General features: G+C 42.6%; 1 protein-coding gene across 9 annotated transcripts in view; it reads left to right on the top strand.

The window, feature by feature from the left end:
- POLK (DNA polymerase kappa) overlaps nt 1-23,910 on the top strand; it is a 72,415-nt gene that overhangs the window by 32,645 nt on the left and 15,860 nt on the right. For 5 of the 9 annotated variants that reach the window (XM_038402025.2, XM_038402026.2, XM_038402028.2 and 2 more), the window contains 6 exons: nt 4,937-5,089; nt 7,540-7,671; nt 11,406-11,559; nt 18,331-18,582; nt 22,788-22,912; nt 23,135-23,301. In XM_038402025.2, coding sequence (XP_038257953.1) covers nt 4,937-5,089; nt 7,540-7,671; nt 11,406-11,559; nt 18,331-18,582; nt 22,788-22,912; nt 23,135-23,301 — 983 coding nt within the window. The remainder of the gene's footprint in view (nt 1-4,936; nt 5,090-7,539; nt 7,672-11,405; nt 11,560-18,330; nt 18,583-22,787; nt 22,913-23,134; nt 23,302-23,910) is intronic. The other 4 variants (XM_038402029.2, XM_043515235.1, XM_043515234.1 and 1 more) reach the window with 2 other exon arrangements.

The raw sequence follows: 23,910 nt of genomic DNA, 5'->3' as shown, positions 1-23,910 counted from the left end.
TCCAATTAGGTGGGCGCGCGCCACGTCCACAGTCATCAGAAAGTTTTCCCCTAGCAGCACCCATTGGGTCGGCTATGGAGCCCCCTGGAGTGGCACCTCTATGGCGCTCAATATATGACCCTGCCAACCTGGCGCCTCCTCAGTTCCTTCTTACCACCAGTGATGGTTGTTGGAACTATGGTGATTTGCTTAGAAAGTTCTCCTAGCTTTCAGTTTGTTGTAGTTTTAGTGTTAGTATTTGTAGCTGTTAGACAGTTGGGATGGAGGGGAAACCCACACAACCATCTCCTCTTTCAAGTCCTGCAATAAACCCATGCCAACGGGCAACCCCCCACAACATTTGTCTAAAATGTCTGGGGGAGGAGCACCAGGCCAATAGGTGTAGGATTTGTAAAGGGTTTTGCCCTAGAACAAAAAAAGAGTGGGACTTCCATTTAAAACAGCTCCTTATGGAGACAGTTCTGAGACCGCAATCCACCTCAGCATGGCAAGACCTGACACCAAGTTCAACGGTGCGGAGCACTCCAGCATCTGTGGCAGAAGCAGCACCACAGAAGGACTTGGAGCATAGAGACCTGCCGCACTGCTGCTCCCCGCTGCCAAAGCCGATGGGAACTGTCCGGCACCGATCACAGTCCCCGGCCCCACAGGAGCAGCACCGGAAGCAGAGTAGGAGTGGATCTTAGTCTTCAAAACCCATTCCTTCAGAGTTGGCCATGGGGCACGCCTCAGGGAGGCGCACCTGGTGCCAGAACCTTTGGAGCCGTCACCATTGACTTAGGCCCCGCAAAGGGAACCATTGAGTCCAGTGCCATTGGACTCCCCAAGCCATATGCTTGAAGAAGTAGGACTGCCATCCACCTCAGACACCTTTGCCATGATCGCACTGCAGTCTCCGGTCCTCCGGGACAAGCCCCTAGCACCAATGAAGGCAGCACTGTAACGGGGCTAACCAGCAATGTTGCGTCTGCCTGCATCTTCAAAGCACCGCTTGCCGACAACATGGAGACACTGCTCTGAGTCGCAGCACCAATCCATCTCTTGGCACTGCTCTGACTCGCGGCACCGGTTGGACTCGTGACACCAGTCTGACTTGCGGCACCAATCACCATCCTGGCACCAATCCCCGATGTGAGGAAGGTCCTGTTCTTGGCACCAGTCACCACGGCACTAATCGAGGTCTCGGCACCAGTCGTCGTCATGGCACCGCTCCCGATCCCGGCATCGATCCTGATCTGGGCATTCTTCCCCATCCTCGCGGCACCGCTCACTAGCCCAACTCCACTTGGCACCGCTATGGCCATCAAGATCCTGGTCCTCATCTACGGGCTTGGAGACAGAATCCAGATACTCCGGAGCCTGCACTGGTTGGCGCATAGACTCCCGATTGTGGACACAATGCCATGACTGGTGCAATGGCAGGGGCCCACACAGTTTGGACCCCCTGGGCATATCGCCAGGCCCAGGGTACTTTGTCCAAGGGCTCCCGGTTGGTGCTATCCGAGCCCAGGTTGCCAGCGGCTTCAGACAGCCACCCTGTCCCCAGGGGCGCTGACGGGACTCTGGCCTCAGAGCTTCCCCTGGAACCAACCCCCGCTCTGTCAGTGGACCCGCTGATAGTTGACCTGGAATAGGAGGCTGGGCAGGAGATCCCAATGGACTAAGAGGTCCAGGATAGTCCTTTTCCCCTGCTTGCATCCTCGTTGTCCTCTCCAGACAAGGTGGTGCTGGGGACTTCTACTTCAGGGCTACCACAGTGGCAGTGGAGGAGGTTCCTCAGGAGCTAAGGGGCAAGGGATTCTATTCCCAATATTTCCTAATCCCCAAAGCCAAAGAGAGTCTCAGACTCATTATAGACCTGCGGGGCCTCAGCAGATTCATGGTGAAGCTGAAGTTCTGCATGGTCTCCCTGAACTCCATAATTCCTTCTCTTGATCGGGGAGATTGGTACGCCGCCCTCAGTGTTAAGGATGTGTATTTTTATATATCCATATGTCCTGCTCACAGATGATACCTCAGGTTTGTGGTCAATCACAACCACTTCCAGTTTAAGGTTCTCGCCTTCAGCCTGTCCACAGCCCCTCAGGTGTTCACCAAGTGCATGTTGGTCGTTGTCGCCTTCCTTTGGTGGAGACAGGTGCAGGTGTATCCATAGCTTGATGACTGGCTGCTCCCAGGGCACTCCAGAGACCAGGTAGAAGTGCAGATATGCATCATGTGGTCTACATTCAACAGGTTGGGCCTTCTTCTCAACAAGAGCAAGTCGACCCTGATACCAACTCAAAGGGTAGAGTTTATCGGGGCAGTACTGGACTCAGGTCGTGCCAGAGCTTTCCTGCCTGAGGCCCGTTTTCTAACTATCTCGGACTTCATACAAGCTCTCAGACGGTACCCTACCACCACAGCAAGGGTCTACCTGAGACTACTTGGTCACATGGCATCTTGTACATACATGGTACAGCATACCAGGATGCATCTCAGATCTCTCTAGATTTGGCTCGTGTCAGCGTTCTGCCCAGGATGTGACAGTCTGGACTTGGTGGTTACTCTTCCACGTCACTTCCTCCAGTCCCTGGGCTGGTGGCTCAATCAACCAGATGTGTGCAAGGGAGTCCCCTTCCACAGACCTCAGCCTTCCCTGTCCCCGGTAACAGATGCGTTGGCACTGGGGTGGGGCGCACACCTGGGGGACCTTCAGACTCAGGGACTCTGGTCTCAAGACGAGCTCTCACTCCACATCAACATCAAGTAGTTGAGAGCAGTTCGGCTAGTGTGCCACACCTTCCAGGCTTGCCTGATGTGTCAATGTGTGAGAGTCATGACGGACAACACAATGTTTTACATAAACAAGCAGGGTGGGGCCCATTTCTCTCCCCTCTGTCAGGAAGCCCTCCAGCTGTGGGAGTTCTGCATAGCCCACTCTAGCCACTTGGAGGCGACATATCTCCCAAGATCACAGAACAAGCTGGCGGACTACCTCAGCAGATCGTTCCACAATCACAAGTGGTCCATCTGGCCGGATGTCATTCTCACCCTCTTCCAGAGGTGGGGAACTCCCCGTATAAGTCTCTTCGCCATTTGGAGCAACAGGAAGTGCCCGAGGTTCTGCTCCTTCTGGAACCACAGTCAGGGCTCCCTTGCGGACACCTTCCTCTTCCATGGTCGGATCATCTCATGTATGTATTCCCACCGCTTCTTCTCGTGCACAAGGTCCTATTCAAAGTCCGCAGGGACAAGGTGGCAGTCAGCCTGGTGGTTCCAGCATGGCCATGACAACACTGATACACCATGCTCCTGGACCTCTTGGTAGACACTCCAATCACTGCCACTGCCACTGATCGCTGCCACTGATCCTGGACCTGATTACCCAAGACCATGGTTGCCTTCATGTCCTCCAGTCTTTCCACCTCACGGCCTGGAAGCTTCATGGCTAAATTCCATGGAGCTCCTGTGCTCAGAGGTGGTCAGGGAAATTCTGCTCGATAGCAGGAAACCCTCCAGTAGGGCCACCTATCAGGCAAAATAGAAGCAGTTAGTGATCTGGTGCTCCCAGGGCCATTCTCCACCATTGCAGGCCCCCATTCCTGTCCTCCTGGACCTGCTGAAGCTCAAGCAGTAAGGTCTGGCTGCTTCGTCCATCAAGGTGCACCTGGCAGCTATCTCTGCATTCCACCTGGGAATGGCTAGGTGCTCCATCTTTGCCAACCCCATGGTAGGCCAATTCCTCTAGGGCCTGGAGCACTTGTAGCCAACTGATCCCTGCATGGAACCTCAACTGGTGGGACTACCGTTTGAACCATTGGCAACTTGCTCACTCCTGTATCTACCATGGAAAGTTGTTTTTCTGGTTGCCATTACTTCAGCAAGGAGGGTTTCGGAGCTCAAGGCCCTCACCTCTGACCCTCCATACATGGTTTCCTTTAAGGATAAGGTGCAGCTCAGGCCTCATCTGGCTTTCCTTCCAAAGATTTTGTCCCAATTTCACTCTAACCAGGACATTTTCATGCCTGTGTTTTACCCTAAACCCCATGCGAACAACCAAAAGCAACGCCTCCACTCTCTGGATATTCGATGGGCGCTTGCCTTTTATATCAACCGCACAAGGCCATTCCGGAAGTCGAACCAATTATTCGTGATGGTAGCAGATCACATGAAAGGTCTCCCGGTCTCGTTGCAGAGGATCTCATTGTGAATTACCTCCCGTATCTGCAATTGCTACAAATTGGGCAACTTTCGAGCCCTGGCTCTTATGGCCCATTCCACGAGGGTGCAGGCCTCATCAACAGTGTTCCTGGCCCAGGTGCCAATCCAAGAAATCTGCAAGGCGGCGACATGGTCATCAGTGCACACCTTTGGCTTTCACTACGCTATAACCCAGCGTGGTAGAGACAATGCAGCCTTTGGCAGAGCAGTGCGCCAGTCATTCTGTCATTCCATAACTAACCCCACCTCCAAGGTAGGGGTTGGAGACACCTAACTGGAATCAATATGAGCAAGCACTCGAAGAGGAAAAACGGTTACTAACGTTCTCACAACTGTTGTTCTTCGAGATGCGTTGCTCATGTCCAGACCCACTCGCCTTCCCCTCTGTCAAAGTAACTGGCAAGAAGGAACTGATGAGGCGTCAAGTCAGCAGGGTCATATATTGAGCGCCATAGAGGCATCACTCCAGGGGGCTCCATAGCCAACCCGACAGGTTCCGCCAAGGGAAATCTTTCCAATGATTGTGCACATGGTGCACGCACACCTAACTGGAATGGATATGAGCAACACATCTCGAAGAACAACAGTTACAAGAAAGTGAGTAACTGTTTTTTTCTCCTCTTAGTTTGTGATAGGGTTTTCTTCTATGATTGTTTGGACTGTGGCACCTTAGCCAGTCTAATATATTTCTCTAATTTCTGTGTTTGTGTACATTTTATACACTTTTGTACAGGCTGACAAACTTGCGCTGGAGCTAGAGCAGAGCCGTGATCTCAGCTGCACTATTGTACACATTGACATGGATGCCTTTTATGCAGCAGTAGAAATGAGAGACAATCCAAAGCTGAAGGAAAAACCCATAGCAGTGGGATCGATGAGTATGCTGGTACGGTCAAATGTCAAGCTGATACAAAGACCAAATTACATAAAGATTCGGAGAAACAAGATACTGCTGTGACAGGGATGTTAGAAATGCATACAATAACAACACAGATGGCAAAAATATTTGTTTTCTTACTGTGTAAATTTGGATTTTACGTTTCAGAAAACAAGGTAGTTTGCAAAATTTTAAGTTATGAAGAGGTAACAGAAAGGAAAAAGTTGTCTATTAAGCATATAAACTCTTGGCCTGGTCATTCAATTCAAGGTGGAGAATTGCATGTTGGGGCCTGTAGTCTCTTTGTGCTGTATCTTTATTTTGAAGTTTAGAGCCACCCTAGGCTTAATTATAGAGCTCTGTGGGGCACACTTTGGTTGGCAAAATTAGAAACCAATCTAATGTATAGCTCCTACATGGAATAAAATGTATTGATTTTGTTATTGATTAAAATATGAAAAGATATACTAATTGAGAGAGATCCTTAGAACTTAAATTACTTAGATTCAAATTATTTTAAATATGTAAAATGAGACCTGCATTTTGAAGTCTTTTTTTTCCTTGACTGTTCATTATTAGCTAGGGTTGCCAACTTTCTAATGGCAGAAAACCAAACACCCTTGTCACGCCCTTTCTCCGAGCCCCCTGCTCACTCCATCCAACCTCCCTCCCTCGCTCGCTCTCCCCCACCCTTGCTCACTACCTTATTTTCACTGGGCTGGGGCAGGGGGTTGGGGTGCAGGAGGGGGGCACAGGACTGGGACAGGGGGTTGGGGTGCAGGCTCTGGGCAGTGTTTACTTCCAGCAACTCCCGGGAAGCAGCTGGCATGTCCCTCTGGCTCCTAGGCACAGGGGCGGCCAGGGATCTCAGCACGCTCCCCCTGTCCACAGGTGCCGCCCCCACAGCTCCCATTTGCCGTGGTTCCTGGACAATGGGAACTGTGGAGCCGGCGCTCAGGGTGGGGACAGCACACAGCGCCCCCGTGGCCGCTCCTAAGTCTAGGAGCAGGATGCCACTTCAGGGAGCTGCTCGGAAACAGGTAAGGAGCCTGCCAGCCCCGCGCCAAATGTACTTTTAACAGCCCGATCAGCAGTATTGACCACAGCCACCAAGGTCCCTTTTCAACGGGGCATTCCGGTCGAAAACAGGACACCTGGTAACCCCATTAGCAGATTCCCATTGATTTAAGTGTGAAATGAAAATTACATTAAAGCATACAAAAAAGCCTTTAGAATTTATTTATAAACCAGTGGATTTATTTTGTCTGATTCTAAAAATGATGCTGATGTGGATTATGATAAGTTGGATTGGCACATATTGGGCCAAGGTTTGTGCTGATTTACATCAAATTCAGTCAATGGAGTTGCATGGGGAATAGTTCAACCTAGAATTTGGTCCATTGTATACAGTATGCTACAGAAGCAAAGAGGGTGTAGAATTATCATTACTTTAGAGATATTATCCATTTTAACAGATTTTTTGGTGGCTCTTTTATTTTTTCTGCTCTAATAGAGTTGAGGGTGCTTAGCACCTTGCAAGATTAAGCCTATAGGCGCTGAATAGAGCAGAAGTGGTAGTAACTTAACCTTTCTTTAGTTTGTTTATTTCTTTCTCTGGAACTAGTCCTGGGAAATAATTCAATCTGCAGATGTGTGTCTCCCACATAGCCTCACAGCATGTCATGTCTCAGTCCTTTTCCCATATTTCAGTGAGCCCTACTGCTCCTCAGAGTATACTAAAAATGGAGGCCTTCAGTTAATAAAAAAAAAAAATCAAGCATACTGGAATTTTATTAACTTTTAAAATTAATATTGTCTTGGATGACCATTTAATTTCAATTTTTTGTTATTAATATTGGAATTAACCTCCAAAGCAAGAAAGAGGAGTATAGTTTAAAGGGCATGTGAAAGATGATGGATTGACAGGAGACTGATGTCCTTTAGCCCTGGAACAAGAATGGCATAGACAACAGCCATACAAGCTTCCCCATGCTGTTCAGCCAATGTGACTCACTCCTCTTCTAGAGAGACCACCTTCTGGGGGCAAATGGGAACAGTGTCTATGGCCTACTCAATACTATGCCCTTTGCTAATGTTTCTAACAAATGCCGGGTTAGTGCCTCTTTAAGCAGATCTGCAAAAACTGAAAACACTTCAGTTAAATAAGTTTATCAATTAACAAATTGACTTAATCTGAACCCGCAAACTAGAGATGAAAACTGTCCAGTTACCAGTCCCTAAAATCATGTTGTTCTCATAATGCAAATAAATTCCAATGAAACATATCATACTGAATCTACAATGGAACTGGTTACTGCAGTTTGATAGATGTTCTGTGACGAGAGCATTGTCTCTATATCTTTTTACTTCAATCTTTAAAATTGCTGCATGTATGAAAACTCACAACTATACTGTAGGATATGGTTATTTAACTCTACATTTATTTTTTCCTTGCTAAGTCCACTTCAAATTACCATGCTCGGAGATTTGGGGTACGTGCAGCCATGCCTGGATTTATTGCTAAGAAACTATGTCCACATCTTACTATAGTGCCATTAAACTTCAAAAAATATGAAGAAGTGAGTAAAGAGGTAAGTACTCAACGAGAACATCTCTCAAACCAATAGCTGTACATACTTTGTTTTAGATTTTAAGACAACAGTAAATCAAAACTTGTACATAAGATTCAAAAAAGCTAATTTAAAGGTTAAATTTTCAAGACATGGCTTTGAATGTAAATTAAATACAGCATTTAAATTAACATTCTGTGGCAATAGGGACAAATTAATCCCTAATCTGGTTCCATATAGAGATAAGATAATAGAGGTTTTCAAAATTATGTAATGAAGATGATGTTGTTATATTGGTAAATTCAAAACCATAGCACATAATCTAATAATTAGGAAACTAGGAGTAAATAGGGAGAGCAACGAGAATTATTTCATACCATAATAATCGTATGGAATACTAATTACCTGGGAGAACTATTGAATCAAAGAGCATTAATAAGCTCAAAAGACATCTACATTTGTTTCCAGAGAATGAATGGTCTGAGGAGTAAAGTGGAAACAATTAAGAAGGAAGGAAAAGTGATTACTGATTCTTGTCCCTAGAAAAGTATGGTACATTCCTTTCCATTAAGACAAAAAAAACCCCTACGCATATAATTAATATATTATGATAAATAACTCTATATGTTTAAAGAAAAGGAGTACTTGTGGCACCTTAGAGACCAACACATTTATTTAAGCATAAGCTTTCGTGAGCTACAGCTCACTTCATCGGATCACGAAAGCTTATGCTCAAATAAACGTGTTAGTCTCTAAGGTGCCACAAGTACTCCTTTTCTTTTTGCGAATACAGACTAACATGGCTGCTACTCTGAAACCTGTATATGTTTAAATACTTTGTGTTCTTTTAAGATTTAAATAAATTGGTTTAGATTATAATCTTAAAGATTCACTTGAGAGAGTTGCAAAAGCTCAGTTTGAATTAACATCCGCAAACATATTTAGAATACATCTTGTGTGAAGAAAGATGAAATATATTCTGTAGATGTTGAGGCAAATTAATCGTTGGTGTAAATCCATTAATTTCAGCTGAGTTACAGCAGGGATGAATTTGACCGAAGATCTACAAAAAATAGTTGTTTTTTTTTCACTTTACAAGATTACTGGTAAACTAAACACTGATGTTAATTATATCTGAGGTTCTTCAGTTCCATTTTATGAATATAATGTATATTATATAAATATGTGGTTTTGAGAACAAATATGTTTATGGTGTAATCAGGACCTCAGGATATGGATGTAGTCTTGTATTACAGTTTGTCTTGTGGATAAGGGTAAAATAGTTGAAGATTTGTATATATTTTTATGTTACTTTTATTATTGGCACTTCAGATGATATTTCCTGTGACAAAGTTCCTCCTCTGCCTTGGTGGGTCCTGCGCTTACTGGCGGATTTTCTCGCCTCAGAGGTTCACCGCAGCCCTCAGTTTGGCCACTTTCGTGGCTCAAATCTGCCATTCACTCAGTTAGCCTCATCACTGGCCAGCATATGGGGAAAGGAAGAAGAACAATCCCCGCAGTTTCTGCTGATCCACCTAGTGGATCGGGGAACAGGCCAGAGACCTTCCCCTCTGGTGGAACCCACAATCCAGTTCAACTCCTCCGGTATCAAGTAGGGAGTTGGGGGGATGGGAGGGAACCCAGGCCCATCCTCTACTCTGGGTTCCAGCCCAGCGCCCTGTGGATTGCAGCTGTCTACAGTTGGTCCTGTAACAGCTGTGTGACAGCTACAACTCCCTGGGCTACTTCCCCATGACCTCCTCCCAACACCTTCTTTATTCTCACCACAGGACCTTCCTCCTGATGTCTGATAATGCTTGTACTTCGCAGTCTTCCAGTAGTACGCCTTCTCACTCTCAGCTCCTTGCGCCTCTTGCTCCTAGCTCCTCGCACGTACCACAAACTGAAGTGAGCTCCTTTTTAAACCCAGGTTCCCTGATTAGCCTGCCTTAATTGTTTCTAGTAGTTTCTTGATTGGCTGCAGGTATTCTAATCAGCCTGTCTGCCTTAATTGTTTCCAGAAAGTTCCTGATTGTTCTGGAACCTTCCCTGTTACCTTACCCAGGGAAAAGGGACCTATTTAACCTGGGGCTAATATATCTGCCTTATATCACTGTCCTGTAGCCATCTGGGCCGACTCTGTCACATTCCATTAAGGGAGCATTTGATATAATGAGGCCAGACTTCCCCATATACAAATTGTTGCACCTTCCATTGATTCCAAAGATTAGGAGGAAGGAGGCAGCGTTGTTCCCATTTTACAGATGAAGAACAGGCTCAGCAAGATTAATTTGCTTGCCCATGGTCTCAGTGACAGAGCCAGAAACTTAATCTAGATTTCCTGAGTGCCAGTCCAGAGCCTGAAATCTGATGTGTAAGGATCACTCTAGTGGTAATAGTATGGGTCAGTGTACAGACCTATTTAGGGCCTGATGTTGTATCCACTGAAGTCAGTGGCAAATCTTCCATTGACTTCAGTGGTACAGGATTAGGCCCTTAGGCCTTGGCCCCTTCCTGAAAATTTCCATTTCCTCTCATTTTGTTGTGGTTGTTTTTATTATATTTATACCATTTTTACTCAGACCTGGATTGAAAATAGCAAACTGATTTCACATTAGCAATCAAAATTCATTGGGAAGGCTATGTTTTAGTCACTTTCAAGAAGAGGAAGAACCCACGTCTGTCCTTGAAGATTTAAATCACAAAATTTTACTAAAAATTCTCAAGTATTTTATAGTGAAAATGAAGCATTTAAAACTACAGAAATAGGTGTCAGAATTTTATTTTGAGCATTTACTCTAAGATTTGCATTTCATAAGAACTTCAAAAGAATATTTAAACAAGAGATGACCACTGTGAGTGGTTTGGGGAGATGAAGATCTGATAGACATAAATGGGTTTTAAGGTCATATCCATTAAATAAACAGTAAATTTCTTTAATACAAAGAAATGTCACTATCAGATTGAAAAAGTAGTACTTTTACACACCACTTGTGTAAGAAGAGGCTTATTTTACATGTTAGTGTGGTCAGAGCAATGAATTATAACTCCTTAGGTGTAAGAAACCACAAAACTTTTCTGTATTTTATCAAAAGAATTGCAGTGTGTAAATTAACTAAAATGATCTGTATGATTATTGGTAGGAATATAACTAGCACTAAGCATTGCCTGTTGTCCTCAACAACTACACTAAAATATCCTCAAGCTGTCAGCTACATTCAATTTATTTTTCCTATGGTTAAAGCTTTCTTCTCTTGGGCAGTCAGTTTTCCGTATGTTAAATTAAATGTATTATATCCTTCAGATATCAATGCAAATCACAGCGCAGCATGAAAAACTGAATTAGACCACATACACATCCCAAGTTTCTGATAAACTTACAAGCCTCTTGAACTTTTTTCATGTTACCACAGTTTCATGGGAACCTAATGATGTGAGAGTATATAGCCACTTAAATATATATATCACAGCTACCTCTTCAGTAAAATGCACATTGCTCAGAGAGCCTGTTCTTTGTTTTGGTGTATAATACTGACTTATTGCTGCTTTTAAATGAGAAACAGAAGTTTTATAAATTTTCCATATCAATACATTATTTGTCTCATAAATACTTACAGTAATGGTACTGATAGTCTGATCATAATGGATGTGCAAGGTATGCATGTTATTGCAAAAGTATCAACTGCATTTTAATACACACCAACATGTTTTGCTATTGCAGCACAACTTTAAACTTTCTTTGTGTGTTTATCAAGGTTAGAGAAATACTGGTTGAATATGATCCTAGTTTTATGCCCATTGGCCTAGATGAAGCCTACTTGAACATAACGGAGTACTTAGAGGAAAGACAGAACTGGCCTGAAGATAAAAGAAGTTACTTCATCAAAAGAGAAAACATTGCAAAAAATGGTAACCAAATTACTAAATATTATAGATATTAGCATAGTAAAATGGAAATTATTATATATGAAAATTATGATATATGGCTCCGTAGAGTAGTCAGATCTGAAATGTAAACAAATCTCTTCCCTATTATAGAGGATCTTGACTTTCTGAATAGGTATTTGATAGCATACTGCAATCAGCACCATGGTATGTAAACCCTAACTTCTCTTTAGAAGTGTCAGAAATCATGTTATAAAGGCATTGCACCTGAGCTCCATTAAAGTGCATTACAAGACTAAAAATACATAAGAAATGAACTCTTCAAAAATAAAGAATGATTAAAACATGAGTACATCAGTTCTTGCTATTGGAATGTGGAAAGACAGAAATTCCCACAGCAGGATCCACCATTGGGGATATTTAAAAGTTTTGTAGGCAAAGTCTTGTGCCAGTTATTGACTTTATGCACAGACAAACTGCATAATTTTAATCTCTCACATTTCAAAACTATCAAGAAGGCCACTGAGAAGCTAAACAAGAAGACACCTTTTAATTCTACTGAAAAACACTGGACCATCTTCTATCAAAGATGTAACAAAATAGGCATTATAAATATGTTGCATATTGGCAAGTATGCAGTTAGGCATGTCTAACTTCAAAATAACAGTTTATGCTTAAATGAACAGACTTTTTTTTTTTAATACCACTTGCAAACCTTCAGGACATGGAATTCTCATTGAAGTCAATGGTGGTTCTGTATGTTAAAGGCTTGTAGAGTCAGACCCTGAGAATCATAAAAATGTAGGACTGGAAGGGACTCCAATAGGTCATTTAGTCCAGTCCCCTGCACTGAGGCAGGACTAAGTACTATCTAAATCATCTGTGATAAGGTATTTGTCTAACCTGTTCTTAAAAACCTCCAATGACAGAGACTTCACAACCTTCCTAGGTAATTTGTTCCGGTGTTTAACTACCCTTACATTTTAGTTTTTCTATGTCTAACCTAAATCTCCATTGCTGCAATTTAACCCCATTACTTCTTGTCCTGTCCTCAGTGGATAAGAACAGATTATCACCTCTTCTTTATAACCACCTTTTACATATTTGAAGACTTTTACAGTGTCCCCCCTCAGTTTTCTTTTCTCCAGGCTAAACAAACCTAATTTTTTTTCAATCTTTCCTCGTGGATCATGTTTTCTAGACCTTTAATCATTTTTGTTGCTCTCCTCTGGATTTTCTCCAATTTGTCCACATCTTTCCTGAAGTGTGGTGCCCAGAACTAGACACAGTAGTCCAGCTGAGGCCTTATCAGTGCTGAGTGGAATGGAAGAATTACTTCTTGTGTCTTGCTTACAACACTCCTGCTAATACATCCCAGAATGATGTTTGCTTTTTTGCAATAGTATTATATTTTTGACTCATATTTAGTCATATTTAGTCTTATTTATTTCAGACCATTTCTCCAGTTTGTCAAGATTATTTTGAATTCTAATCCTGTCCTCCAAAGTGTTTGCAACTATAGGCAGTGAGTTTATGGGCCCGTGGTACCCGCACTCCACCAATATTTAGGAACCTGTGCCCAGCTCCATCAATGTTTGGTCTTACAATGCTTTGGGGGCCCCTTGCTTCAGAGGGACGCAGGGTCCAGGGTGGCCTGGGGAGCTAGCGGGGGGCCTGGCGCTGGCAGCAAGTGACCCGGCCCCGGCCTGCCCCGCTCCACCCCGCTGGCTCCCGGCATCGCTCAGTGGAGGGGGTGGAAGCCGGAAAGAGGTGGGGTAGGGACTTGGGGGAAGGGGTGGAATGCGGGTGGGGAGAGGGCAGAGCAGGGGCAGGCTGGGGCCAGGTCACTTGCTGTTGCCAGCACCAGGGGCCCCCCCATAATGGTTGCCCCAGTCTGTCCTAGGACTGGACGGCTCTGCTTGGACCCATTCTGGACACCACCAAAAATTATACAAACCTGGCACCCATGTTTGCAACCCCTCACAGCTTGGTATCATCTGCAAACTTTATAAGTGTACTCTATGCCATTATCCAAATCATTTATGAAGATATTCAATAAGAATGTAAGAGCGGCCACACTGGGTCAGACCAAAGGTCCATCTAGCCCAGTATTCTGTCTTCCGACAAAAAGAAAAGGAGGACTTGTGGCACCTTAGAGACTAACACATTTATTTGAGCATAAGCTTTTGTGAGCTACAGCTGTAAAAAGTGAGCTGTAGCTCACGAAAGCTTATGCTCAAATAAATGTGTTAATCTCTACGGTGCCACAAGTCCTCCTTTTCATTTTGCAGATACAGACTAACACGGCTGCTACTCTGAAACCTCTCTTCCGACAGTGGGCAATGCCAGGTACCCCAGAGGGAATGAATAGAACAGGCAATCTCAAGTGATCCATCTCCCGTCGCCCATTCCCAGCTTCTGGCAAACAGAGGCTAGGGACACCATCCCTGCACATCCTGGCTAATAGCCATTGATGGACCTATCCTCCATGAACTTATCTAGTTCTTTTTTGAACCCTATTATAGTCTTGGCCTTCACAACATCCTCTGGCAAAGAGTTCCATAGACTGTGTAATGTATGAAAAAATACTTCCTTTTGTTTGTTTTAAACCTGCTGCCTATTAATTTAATTTGGTGACCCCCGAGTTCTTGTGTTATGAGAAGGAGTAAATAACACTTCCTTATTTACTTTCTCCACCTCAGTCATGATTTTATTGACCTCAGTCATAAAGGTCATCAGGGCCATTCTTACCCATACGCAAAGCACGCAGCTGTGTAGGGCCAGGAAATTTATTTCCTGGTGCCCTGTGCAGCTGCATGCTGCTCCCGTCCCTGCTCCACCCCTTCTTCAGGCCCCCAGCCCCACCCCCACTCCCCTGAGGAGTGCAGAAGTGCTGGGCCTGTACTCTCTGGCAGCAGGAGTGCAGCAACCTGGCCCCAGCTTCACTGCCAGTGAGAGCTGGGAGGTGGTTCCCCCTGCCCACCAAGCCAGGCTCCTTCCCCCTCCCCCGCAGAGGCCTGGGCCCCCTCCTCCGCAGAGTCCTGGGGCCCCACATGCAACCCCTGCGGAGGGGCTGCAGAGGGGCTGCGGAGGGTGGACCCGTGCAGGAGCCCACTCTATGCCCTTCCAGCTTGATTCTGAACCATTGATAACTACTCTCTCTGAGTACGGTTTTCCAGACAGTATGAGATGAGCTTATAATAGGTTTGTCTAGGCTATATTTTTTAGTTTCTTTATGAGAAGGTCATGTGAGATGGTATCAGAAGCCTTAATAGGGTCAATATATATGACTTTTACTGCTGCACCTCTATCCACAAGGCTTGTTACCTTGTCAAAGAAGGCTATTAGGTTGGTTTGACAAGATTTGTTTTTGACAGATCCATGCTGACTGTAACTTATTACCTTATTTTTTTCCAGATGCTTACGAATTGATTGATTATTTGCTCCATTATCTTTCCAGGTACCAAAGTTAACCTGACTCATGTATAATTCCCTGGGTTGTTTTTATTCCTCTTTTTTATAGATACATACTATATTTGCCATTTTCCAGTCCTCTGGTATCTCTCCCATCCTCCATGAGTTCTCAAAGATAATCGCTTATGTCTCAGAGATCTCTTCAGACAGTTTCTTAAATAATCTACTATGTATTTCACCAGGCTCTGCCAACTTGAAGACATTGAACTTATCTAAATAATTCTTAATTTGTTCTTTGCCGATTTTAGCCTCAGATCCTACCCCATTTACACTGATAAGAAAAGGAGTACTTGTGGCACCTTAGCAACTAACAAATTTAATTGAGCATAAGCTTTCATGAGCTACAGCTCACTTCATCGGATGCATCTAAGGTACCACAAGTACTCCTTTTTCTTTTTTGCGAATACAGACGAACACGGCTGCTACTCTGAAACCATTTACACTGATGTTCACTGTGGTAGTCATCCAATCACTGCTAATTTTTTTGGTGAAAACTGAAAAGGCATTTAACAGTTCAGCCATTGCTGCATTTTCTGTTGTTGTCTTCCCTCCTCATTCAGTAATGGGCTATGCTGTCCCTGGTCTTCCTCTTGCTTCTAACGTATTTGTAAAATGCTTCTTGTTATCCTTTATATCTCTAGCTAGTTTAATCTTGTTTTGTGCCCTGGCCTTTCTAATTTTGTCCCTACATGTTTGTGTTTGTTTTTTTTTTTATATTCATACTGTATAATGTGACCCAGTTTCCACTTCTTGTATGACTCTTTTTTAAGTTTTAGGTCATTGAAGATCTCCTGGGAAAGCCAGGGTGTCCTCACTTCCTGTCTTTCCTTTGCATCTCTTTTGCCTTAATAATGTCTCTTTTTTTAAAAAAACTGCCAACTCTCCTGAACTCTTTTTCTCTTTTACTTGCGTCCCGTGGGATCTTATCTTATCTACTAATTTTCAATGACTGACAAAATTTACATGGCAAGCCTCTTGTTGAGGTTGGCAGAGAAGTCTGGTTAAAGGGTTTTCATTCAGAGAAGAACTTAGAGCAAATGGTTTAGATATTTCAAAATAAGATTATGTCTGTCTGTATCTGTAAGAGTTTTTTTCATGAAGTTGGCAGATTTCCACTCTATACGGCTAAATTCAGTGCCTTGCATAATGACAGGTTTCAGAGTAGCAGCCATGTTAGTCTGTATTCGCAAAAAGAAAAGCAGTACTTGTGGTACCTTAGAGACTAATAAATTTATTAGAGCATAATGCATCCGATGAAGTGAGCTGTAGCTCACGAAAGCTTATGCTCTAATAAATTCGTTAGTCTCTAAGGTGCCACAAGTACTCCTTTTCTTTTTGCGAATACAGACTAACACGGCTCCTACTCTGAAACCTGTCAAAATAAGATTGTAAGCAAAGCTTTCCTTTTTTTTGTTAACACTGAAGTTATGCTTTTAATGGCTACCTTAAAGTAGTTTTGACCCTAAATTTGTGGAAGACTTTATGTATTTAAAAGAAAATAATTTACAAAATCTAAAGCTATATTAATAGAAATATTGTAGGAACTTTATACACTTCAGTGAACAATTTTTGGTTTTGGATATAAATATTTCCTTTCAGTGTTTGCAACCCAGATATGGCAACATTTTGCTACTGCATGAAAACTGAAACTGATCCTGACTAACCTATTTTAATTTCCGAGTCAAGTGAAGTCCAAAAAAGTAAATAATCAGCATTTTAAAATCATTTTTAAAATTGTTTCTAATTGGATTTTTAATAATCAGAGATTTAAAAATCAGTTTTAATATGCTGCATTAGTAACATATATTTGTTTGTTTTTTTTAAATCTGGTTTTTAATGCAAAAATTCCCTCAAACTATTATGGAAAAAAATCTGTTATTTAAAAAAGACACTTTCAAGGTATATTTTTATAACATTAAAATAAACCTTTAGAACCTTGACAGTGAAATCCTTTTCCTTAGTGAAATAAGTGTTTTAATTGTGGGGAGGGGAGGACATATGATTATGTACTCTCTCTCCTCCCCTGCTCTCCCCACACATACATTCTGTTCGCCAAACCTCGGGGGCCAGGTGCATCTGGAATTCCCATTTCGCTCCTGCCATGGGCCATAATCAGCATAAAAAGTATTTTTCTCTCTCTCCCTTGAGGACACAGTGGGCCTGAATATTCCCCAAGACGTTGTGTAATTTACACACGATTTCACAAACACATCTACTCCCACTTGTTCTTTCAATTTTTTTTCTCATTACAGTTTTCTTTTCAACAAATCTCTTAGCTGTTGTAAATATGTGCAAACCTTGGTAATATTTTCCATATTATCTAAGTACTAATCTTAAAAAAGTATAATCTTTTTTCAGTTTGTTACCTTCCCTGCTTTGGTACTTTTGCAAGCTGCACTGCAGAGCCCCACACTGGACTTCACCTGATTGGGTACCCACCTAGAAGATATTGGATAGAGCTGGTCAGAAATTTTCAATGGACTGTTTTTCCATTAGAAAATGCAGATTCATCGAAAGCTACATGTTCTGCATGAATGTGCGTCTTTTCACAAATCTTTCAGTGGCAACCTCTCAGCAGCCCAGGTTACCAAGGATTCCAGACACAAGTTCCTCACAGCCCATATGGCAAGGAGTTTGGGAACCTGGTCTCATAATCTCCCTGGCTCTCCTGCAGCCTGCCTTGCACTAGGAATGTGGGCTCCCCGATAGCTCACCAGGTGAGCTGCCCATGAGGCTGGGAAGCTCTGGCTGCTGGGAGCCTGAATTCTGCTGCAGCCTGCCAGTTGACCTGCAGAGGAACCAGGGAACTTGGGATCCTCAGTATCCTGCTTGGGGTGGGGTTGGGGGGGCACATGGCAGGCTACAGCAGAGCCAGAGCTTCTAGGCACCCTTGTTTCAGAAACACCAGAATATTCCCACAGAGAGAATGTTTTAGTGTTTCTGAAACAAAATGTTGCAGAATTTCACTTCCACAAAAAAATTGTCATGTTTTAACTTTTTATCTCAATTTGGGACAAAAACATTTCCAAAATTTCAATTTTTTTCCCCACAAAAGTGAAATTCAGTTTCCTGGCCAAATCTAATCCTGGGCCAAGCTCAAATCGCATATACAATGAGGTGATTATGACCTTTCTTTTTAAAAAAATGTACCAGTAATTTCATTATTTCAGCTACATAATTACTTGAACTTTGCAAACAGAAAAAAGTGAAATAGCTAAATCAGCTTTTTTTCAGGAGCTGTGCAGGGGAATCAATTCATAAAATATACGTTGCTTATTAAGAAGGATGAGTTACACATCTGTGTACCCTTTTACAATGTAGGTAAACAAGATGTAACTGCACCCAATGAACTAAAGTTGAATGAAGATGCACACTCATCCTCACCAATATTGTTTGAAGATAATACTTTTATAACAGAGGAACAGCCTGTTGCTACTTCCCATATGTACACTGAAGAACAGAGAGATCAAGAACTGTTGCTAAATTCAGTGGTCTTTGGAACTTCAGCTGAAGAAGTTGTAAAGGAAATTCGCTTTCGGATTGAGCAAAAAACTGGATTGACTGCCAGTGCAGGTACACACATGTATATAAATAATACTAATTGCATGTTTGTAGTGCCTTCCAGTCAGTGATCTCAAAGTGCATTACAAGCATTAAAAAATTAGGCCTGCACCACCTCTTTGGTGTTAGGAAGTATACCCCATTTACAGGTGTGTTAACTGAAGCACCAAGATTGTGACTTGCTCAAGGCCACATCACACAAGAAATCTCAGAGTCAAGAATAGAACCCAGTATTGTGCTTTATTTAACCACAAGAAATCTTTCTTCTTTAATTAGTTGCTATTGCTGGCATTGTATACTTTTGGTTAATGATAGCAGTCACATCATCCTTTTTCTTCCTGGTTTCCTTTTCAATCATATCTCCTCCGCTAATGTGGAAAAGTGACCCAGTTGGCTCAGGCAGTAGTCTTACATCTCTGGATAGCTGCATTTAAATCTTAACTTGCACAGCTGATTTTGTAAGCCTTTGATCAAAGATAGATTTAACATTGGAATGCTATAGTTGCTACTAGTTAGGATAATGGCACATTAGCAAAGCTGTGTGGAGAAACATGTTCAACACTTGCCCATCCTGTGCCTTGCTCGAGCTAGATTTTAATCACTTTCTTGAGCACGAAATACACTGACATTTAAAAATAAAATAAACTGTTTACTAGACAGATTAATATTTACTTTCCAAGGCAGTGGCAGTTTTAGATCTGCGCAGCTCATACTTCCCCAACTGATCTTCCAACTGGAACTCGATCTATGATATCATAGAATATCAGGGTTGGAAGGGACCTCAGGAGGTCATCTAGTCCAACCCCCTGCTCAAAGCAGGACCAATACCCAACAATATTCTGTCTGAATTGCCCCTATTAGGTTGCATCAGAGATTAAATCCCCAAAGTGCATTCACTCCATTAGTTCAGATAGTTGCTCTTCAGGACTCTTAGGGCTAGTCTACACTGGCAACGCTAAAGCGCTGCCATGGCAGCACTTTAATATGGCTTCTGTGGTCACGGCAGAGCATTGGGAGAGAGCTCTCCCAGCGCTCTAAAAAAACTACCTCCATGAAGGGAATAGTTACCACCTCTGGGAGCGTGGCTCACAGCACTGGTGCACTGTCTACACTGGCACTTTACAGCGCTGAAACTTGCACTCAGGGGGGTGTTTTTTCACACCCCTGAGTGAGAAAGTTGCAGCGCTGTAAATTGCCAGTGTAGACAAGCCCTCAATGACTAGTTGATTTGTGTAAAGGAGTTATCAGAGCCTGCAGAGCTTGGAGCACAGGGGAGGGGCAGGCAGGAAGTAGGCTGGGAAAATGTCATGTGAAAACATGGGTAGAGGAGAAAGTAATAGGATGAGACAAAGCTGGATGAAACCCAACATGTTACTTCAGTTAGGGCCCTACAAAACTCAGGAGCAATACTGCTTGACTGTCAAAAAATGTTTAGTTTCAGAGTAGCAGCCGTGTTAGTCTGTATTCGCAAAAAGAAAAGGAGTACTTGTGGCATCTTAGAGACTAACAAATTTATTAGAGCATAAGCTTTCGTGAGCTACAGCTCACTTCATCGGATGCATTTGGTGGAAAAAACAGAGGAGAGATTTATATACACACACACACAGAGAACATGAAACAATGGGTTTATCATACACACTGTAAGGAGAGTGATCACTTAAGATAAGCCATCACCAGCAGCGGGGGGGGGGGGGGGGAGGAGGAAAACCTTTCATGGTGACAAGCAAGGTAGGCTAATTCCAGCAGTTAACAAGAATATCAGAGGAACAGTGGGGGGTGGGGTGGGAGGGAGAAATACCATGGGGAAATAGTTTTACTTTGTGTAATGAAATTTCATCCTTTTCTTGATGAGTCACTGTTCAGAAAATGGGGGTGGAACTCTTAAGGATGCCAGGGATTTGATGAACGAAAATGAAAAGTGATTACTGTTTAATAATCTGACAATCTAGAAAGCCAATTGGAAAATATTAGTAAGCAGTCATATTCAGAATGGTTCCTAGCATCGCCAGGAATACATTATAATCACTGTAAACAGCAGTCAATCTTTAAATCATCGAGGCTATAGAGAAGAAACAATCTATTCGTCACCTGCTATTAACCTCTTAGTACCAACAGGGTTCAGCTGTAAAAACCCAGTTATTTTGTGTGATGATGTGGGGCTCTGTCAGTATAATTTATGATTTCTGGTTGATACTATGAAGTTGTATTACGAAGAACTGCTGTATCATGAGTGCCTTTGTGTATGTGGATCCACCGTTACTGATAGGTCCTGTAGCAGGGACAATAGGGAGTACTAAAGTTTAACAACAGTACTTTAACCACTCCAAAGTTATGCTAAAAAGCAGCTGCATTCTTAGAAAACCAGTGTTATCTTATTTCTCTGGATGGGTGGGGGGGAAGTAGGAGTAATGGAAAGTTACTCAAAAGACAGAACAAAGGAAGTAGGCGATAGAGGGAGTTAAATAGCAAGGAACAGAGGAAGAATGAGACAGGAAAAGGAAGTGTGGGGCAGGTGAAAGTAAGATCACACAAGCTGGGGAAGAGACTCTATGACAGAAAGAAATCACCCAGCATATAACAGCTTGCATGAGGCCTTGCCTGCCTGTCTGCCTGTTTTTCTGCACACAGATGGTCCCTAAGGGCTCACAAGGGAATTGTGAGCTGGGAAGTGGCATTGTGGTTAAATGTTAGTTGTTCTGTAGGATCTGTGCACTTCTGTGCTTTACATGACTAAGTAAAAGAGCATTAAGATAATGGACTCTATGCAGAGTGTGAGAGCATATGTCATATGCTTTACAACTACCGTGAGCTCTGGAGAGCTCTAAACTGTAACCAGAAGCTTCACACCTTTGAGGTGTAGTTTTGGGGGTGAGTACGGTTAAATAACTGGGGTACCTTGGGGATCAGTGCTGGACCTGGGATCTTAGGTGCAAGTGGGCTGAGGAGCTCTGCCTGAGATTCAGTGCCCAGGCAATGTGCCAGAGGGACCAAGGGAGGAAACAGGGCTGCAACCTGCTGAGACTCTGGAAGCTTAAAACATTCAGGGAGCCAGAGGCTTGGGTTCCCCTCACAGCAGTCCAGTGGATGGCTGGAAGGGAGTGCCCAGCTGGATCTATGGCACTTTATTTACTAAAAAGAGCAAAAAAGATGCACACAAATCAATAAAAAGGATAAATCACTCTCAATTCTCAAGGACAGATAGATATTCCATCTATCCTAGATACTTACATGATACCCATTACCATAGTACTTGAACACCTCACAGTTTTTAGTGTAATTATTTTCACAACATCCCTGTGAGGTAGGGGAGCATTATTATCCCTTTTTTTACAGATGGGCGAACTGAGGCACTGAGAAGCTAAATGATTTGCCCAGAGTACCACAGGAGGTTGGTGGTGGATCAGGGACTGAGCTCAGGTCTCTTAAGTTCTAGGCTAGTGCCATAACCACTAGACTATCTTTCCTCATCCTTGGTGAAGCTCTACTAAAATGTTTAGGTTGTTAAATGTGTCATAACTATTTGCCAGATCTCTGAACTGTAATTGACTGAGCTACCTCATTCATATTTAGACCAAACATAACTTCTCTTCCACACCAAGCTTTCTCTTTTACTGTAAATTACTGTCATACTAATGTGAAATCATGTACCAAGTTGCAGAAAACTTTGCGTTTAAAGTAACGTAACCCCTCATCACTTAATTATATATATTGCATTTATATATAGTCCCTTTCATCCTGCATATCTCAAAGTATTTTATACACCTAACCTGATGTACAAACTATATACAATGAGTGCTTTAGCCACTATTTCATAGCTAAAATGAAACATAGCAGTTCTCATGTGCCTATTCTTTCAAAAAGTGCTGAAGGACTGTAATGACCAAAATGGGTGAAGAATCAGAGGGGTAGTCGTGTTAGTCTGGAACTGTAAAAGTGGCAAAGAGTCCTGTGGCACCTTATAGACTAACAGATGTATTTGAAGCATAAGCTTTTAGTCTATAAGGTGCCACAGGACTCTGCTGCTTTTACAAAATGGGTGAGAATCTCTGTTTTACATCAGTCTTCTCCTTTCTGTTCTTGTTTGGTCTTTGCCACGCATAGGATGACTAATTTTACACCTTTAAATGTAGGAACATTGACATGGAAGATTGAGACTTGCGGATAAAATGTCTGTTGTGTTTCTTTGTTTTGTTTTGTTTTGTTCGTTTGTTTTTAAGGAATTGCTCCAAATATGACTTTGGCAAAAATGTGCAGTGATCAGAATAAACCTAATGGACAGTACAGAATCTCCCCTGATAGGCAATCTGTAATGGACTTCATCAAAGATTTACCCATTAGAAAGGTGAGAATATTATCAAATTTACTATACACTGATGTCCTCCTTACATGAATGCTAGTGTTCTAAAACAGATCATTTACTTAAAGATAATTTCATTTCTTCAGTGCCAACCTAGTTCTAAAAATGAGTTTGAGTTGAATTATACTGAATGTTAAACATTAAGCATTTATCCAAAGATTTCAAAAATTCCAATTTCATTGAGACACATTAATTTTTGTTCTTCAGGTGCCTGGTATAGGAAAAGTAACAGAAAAAATGCTAAAAGCTCTTGGAATTCTGACTTGCACTGAACTTTACCAGCAGAAGACACTGCTTTCTCTCCTTTTTTCAGAAACATCTTGGCATAATTTCTTGAATGTCTCACTTGGTTTGGGTTCAATGGATTTGGAAAAGTATGTCTTGGTATATGTTTTGCTGCGTGTACTTTACATTTTGTTAAATATTTCCCCAAAGGTGTTGCACATATTACACATTGTGAGTGTTATAAGATAGATTTGCTGGGTTTGACATTAAAAATATCTATCAGGTAAGTTTGGATAGTATCATATATAAAAATTGTGACTGTTAATAATATCTTACACGTAACACCTGCTTTATTGCTGTACCAAATGTTAACTTACAAAGCAACCACTTTTTAAAAAGTATAGGATTTGTTAATGTATGGCTCTTTGGAGTGAGTACACAGAATAGGTAGAGAGCTTATAGAAACCAAAATCCCTGTCTGGTTTATGAAATCTAAATGGTCTGCCAAACAAAGCTCTGGCATGCATGCACACCAAGAAATGAATAGCGCCTAGTTTGAGACAGCTGTACAGTCAGCACATGTTGTTGAGAACAGGGTTCTCAACCTTTTTCTTTCTGAGGCCCCCCACAACATGGTATAAAAATTCCACAGCCCCCTGTGGCACAAGAACTGAGTTTCTGCATATGAAAACCAGGGTCGGCATTAGGGGATTGTAAGCAGGGAATTGCCTGGGGCCTTACGCCACAGGGGCCCCTGT

Source organism: Dermochelys coriacea, chromosome 5 (assembly GCF_009764565.3).
Source record: "Dermochelys coriacea isolate rDerCor1 chromosome 5, rDerCor1.pri.v4, whole genome shotgun sequence".
Lineage (NCBI taxonomy): Eukaryota > Metazoa > Chordata > Testudines > Dermochelyidae > Dermochelys > Dermochelys coriacea.
This window is presented reverse-complemented; position numbering and strand designations above follow the sequence as displayed.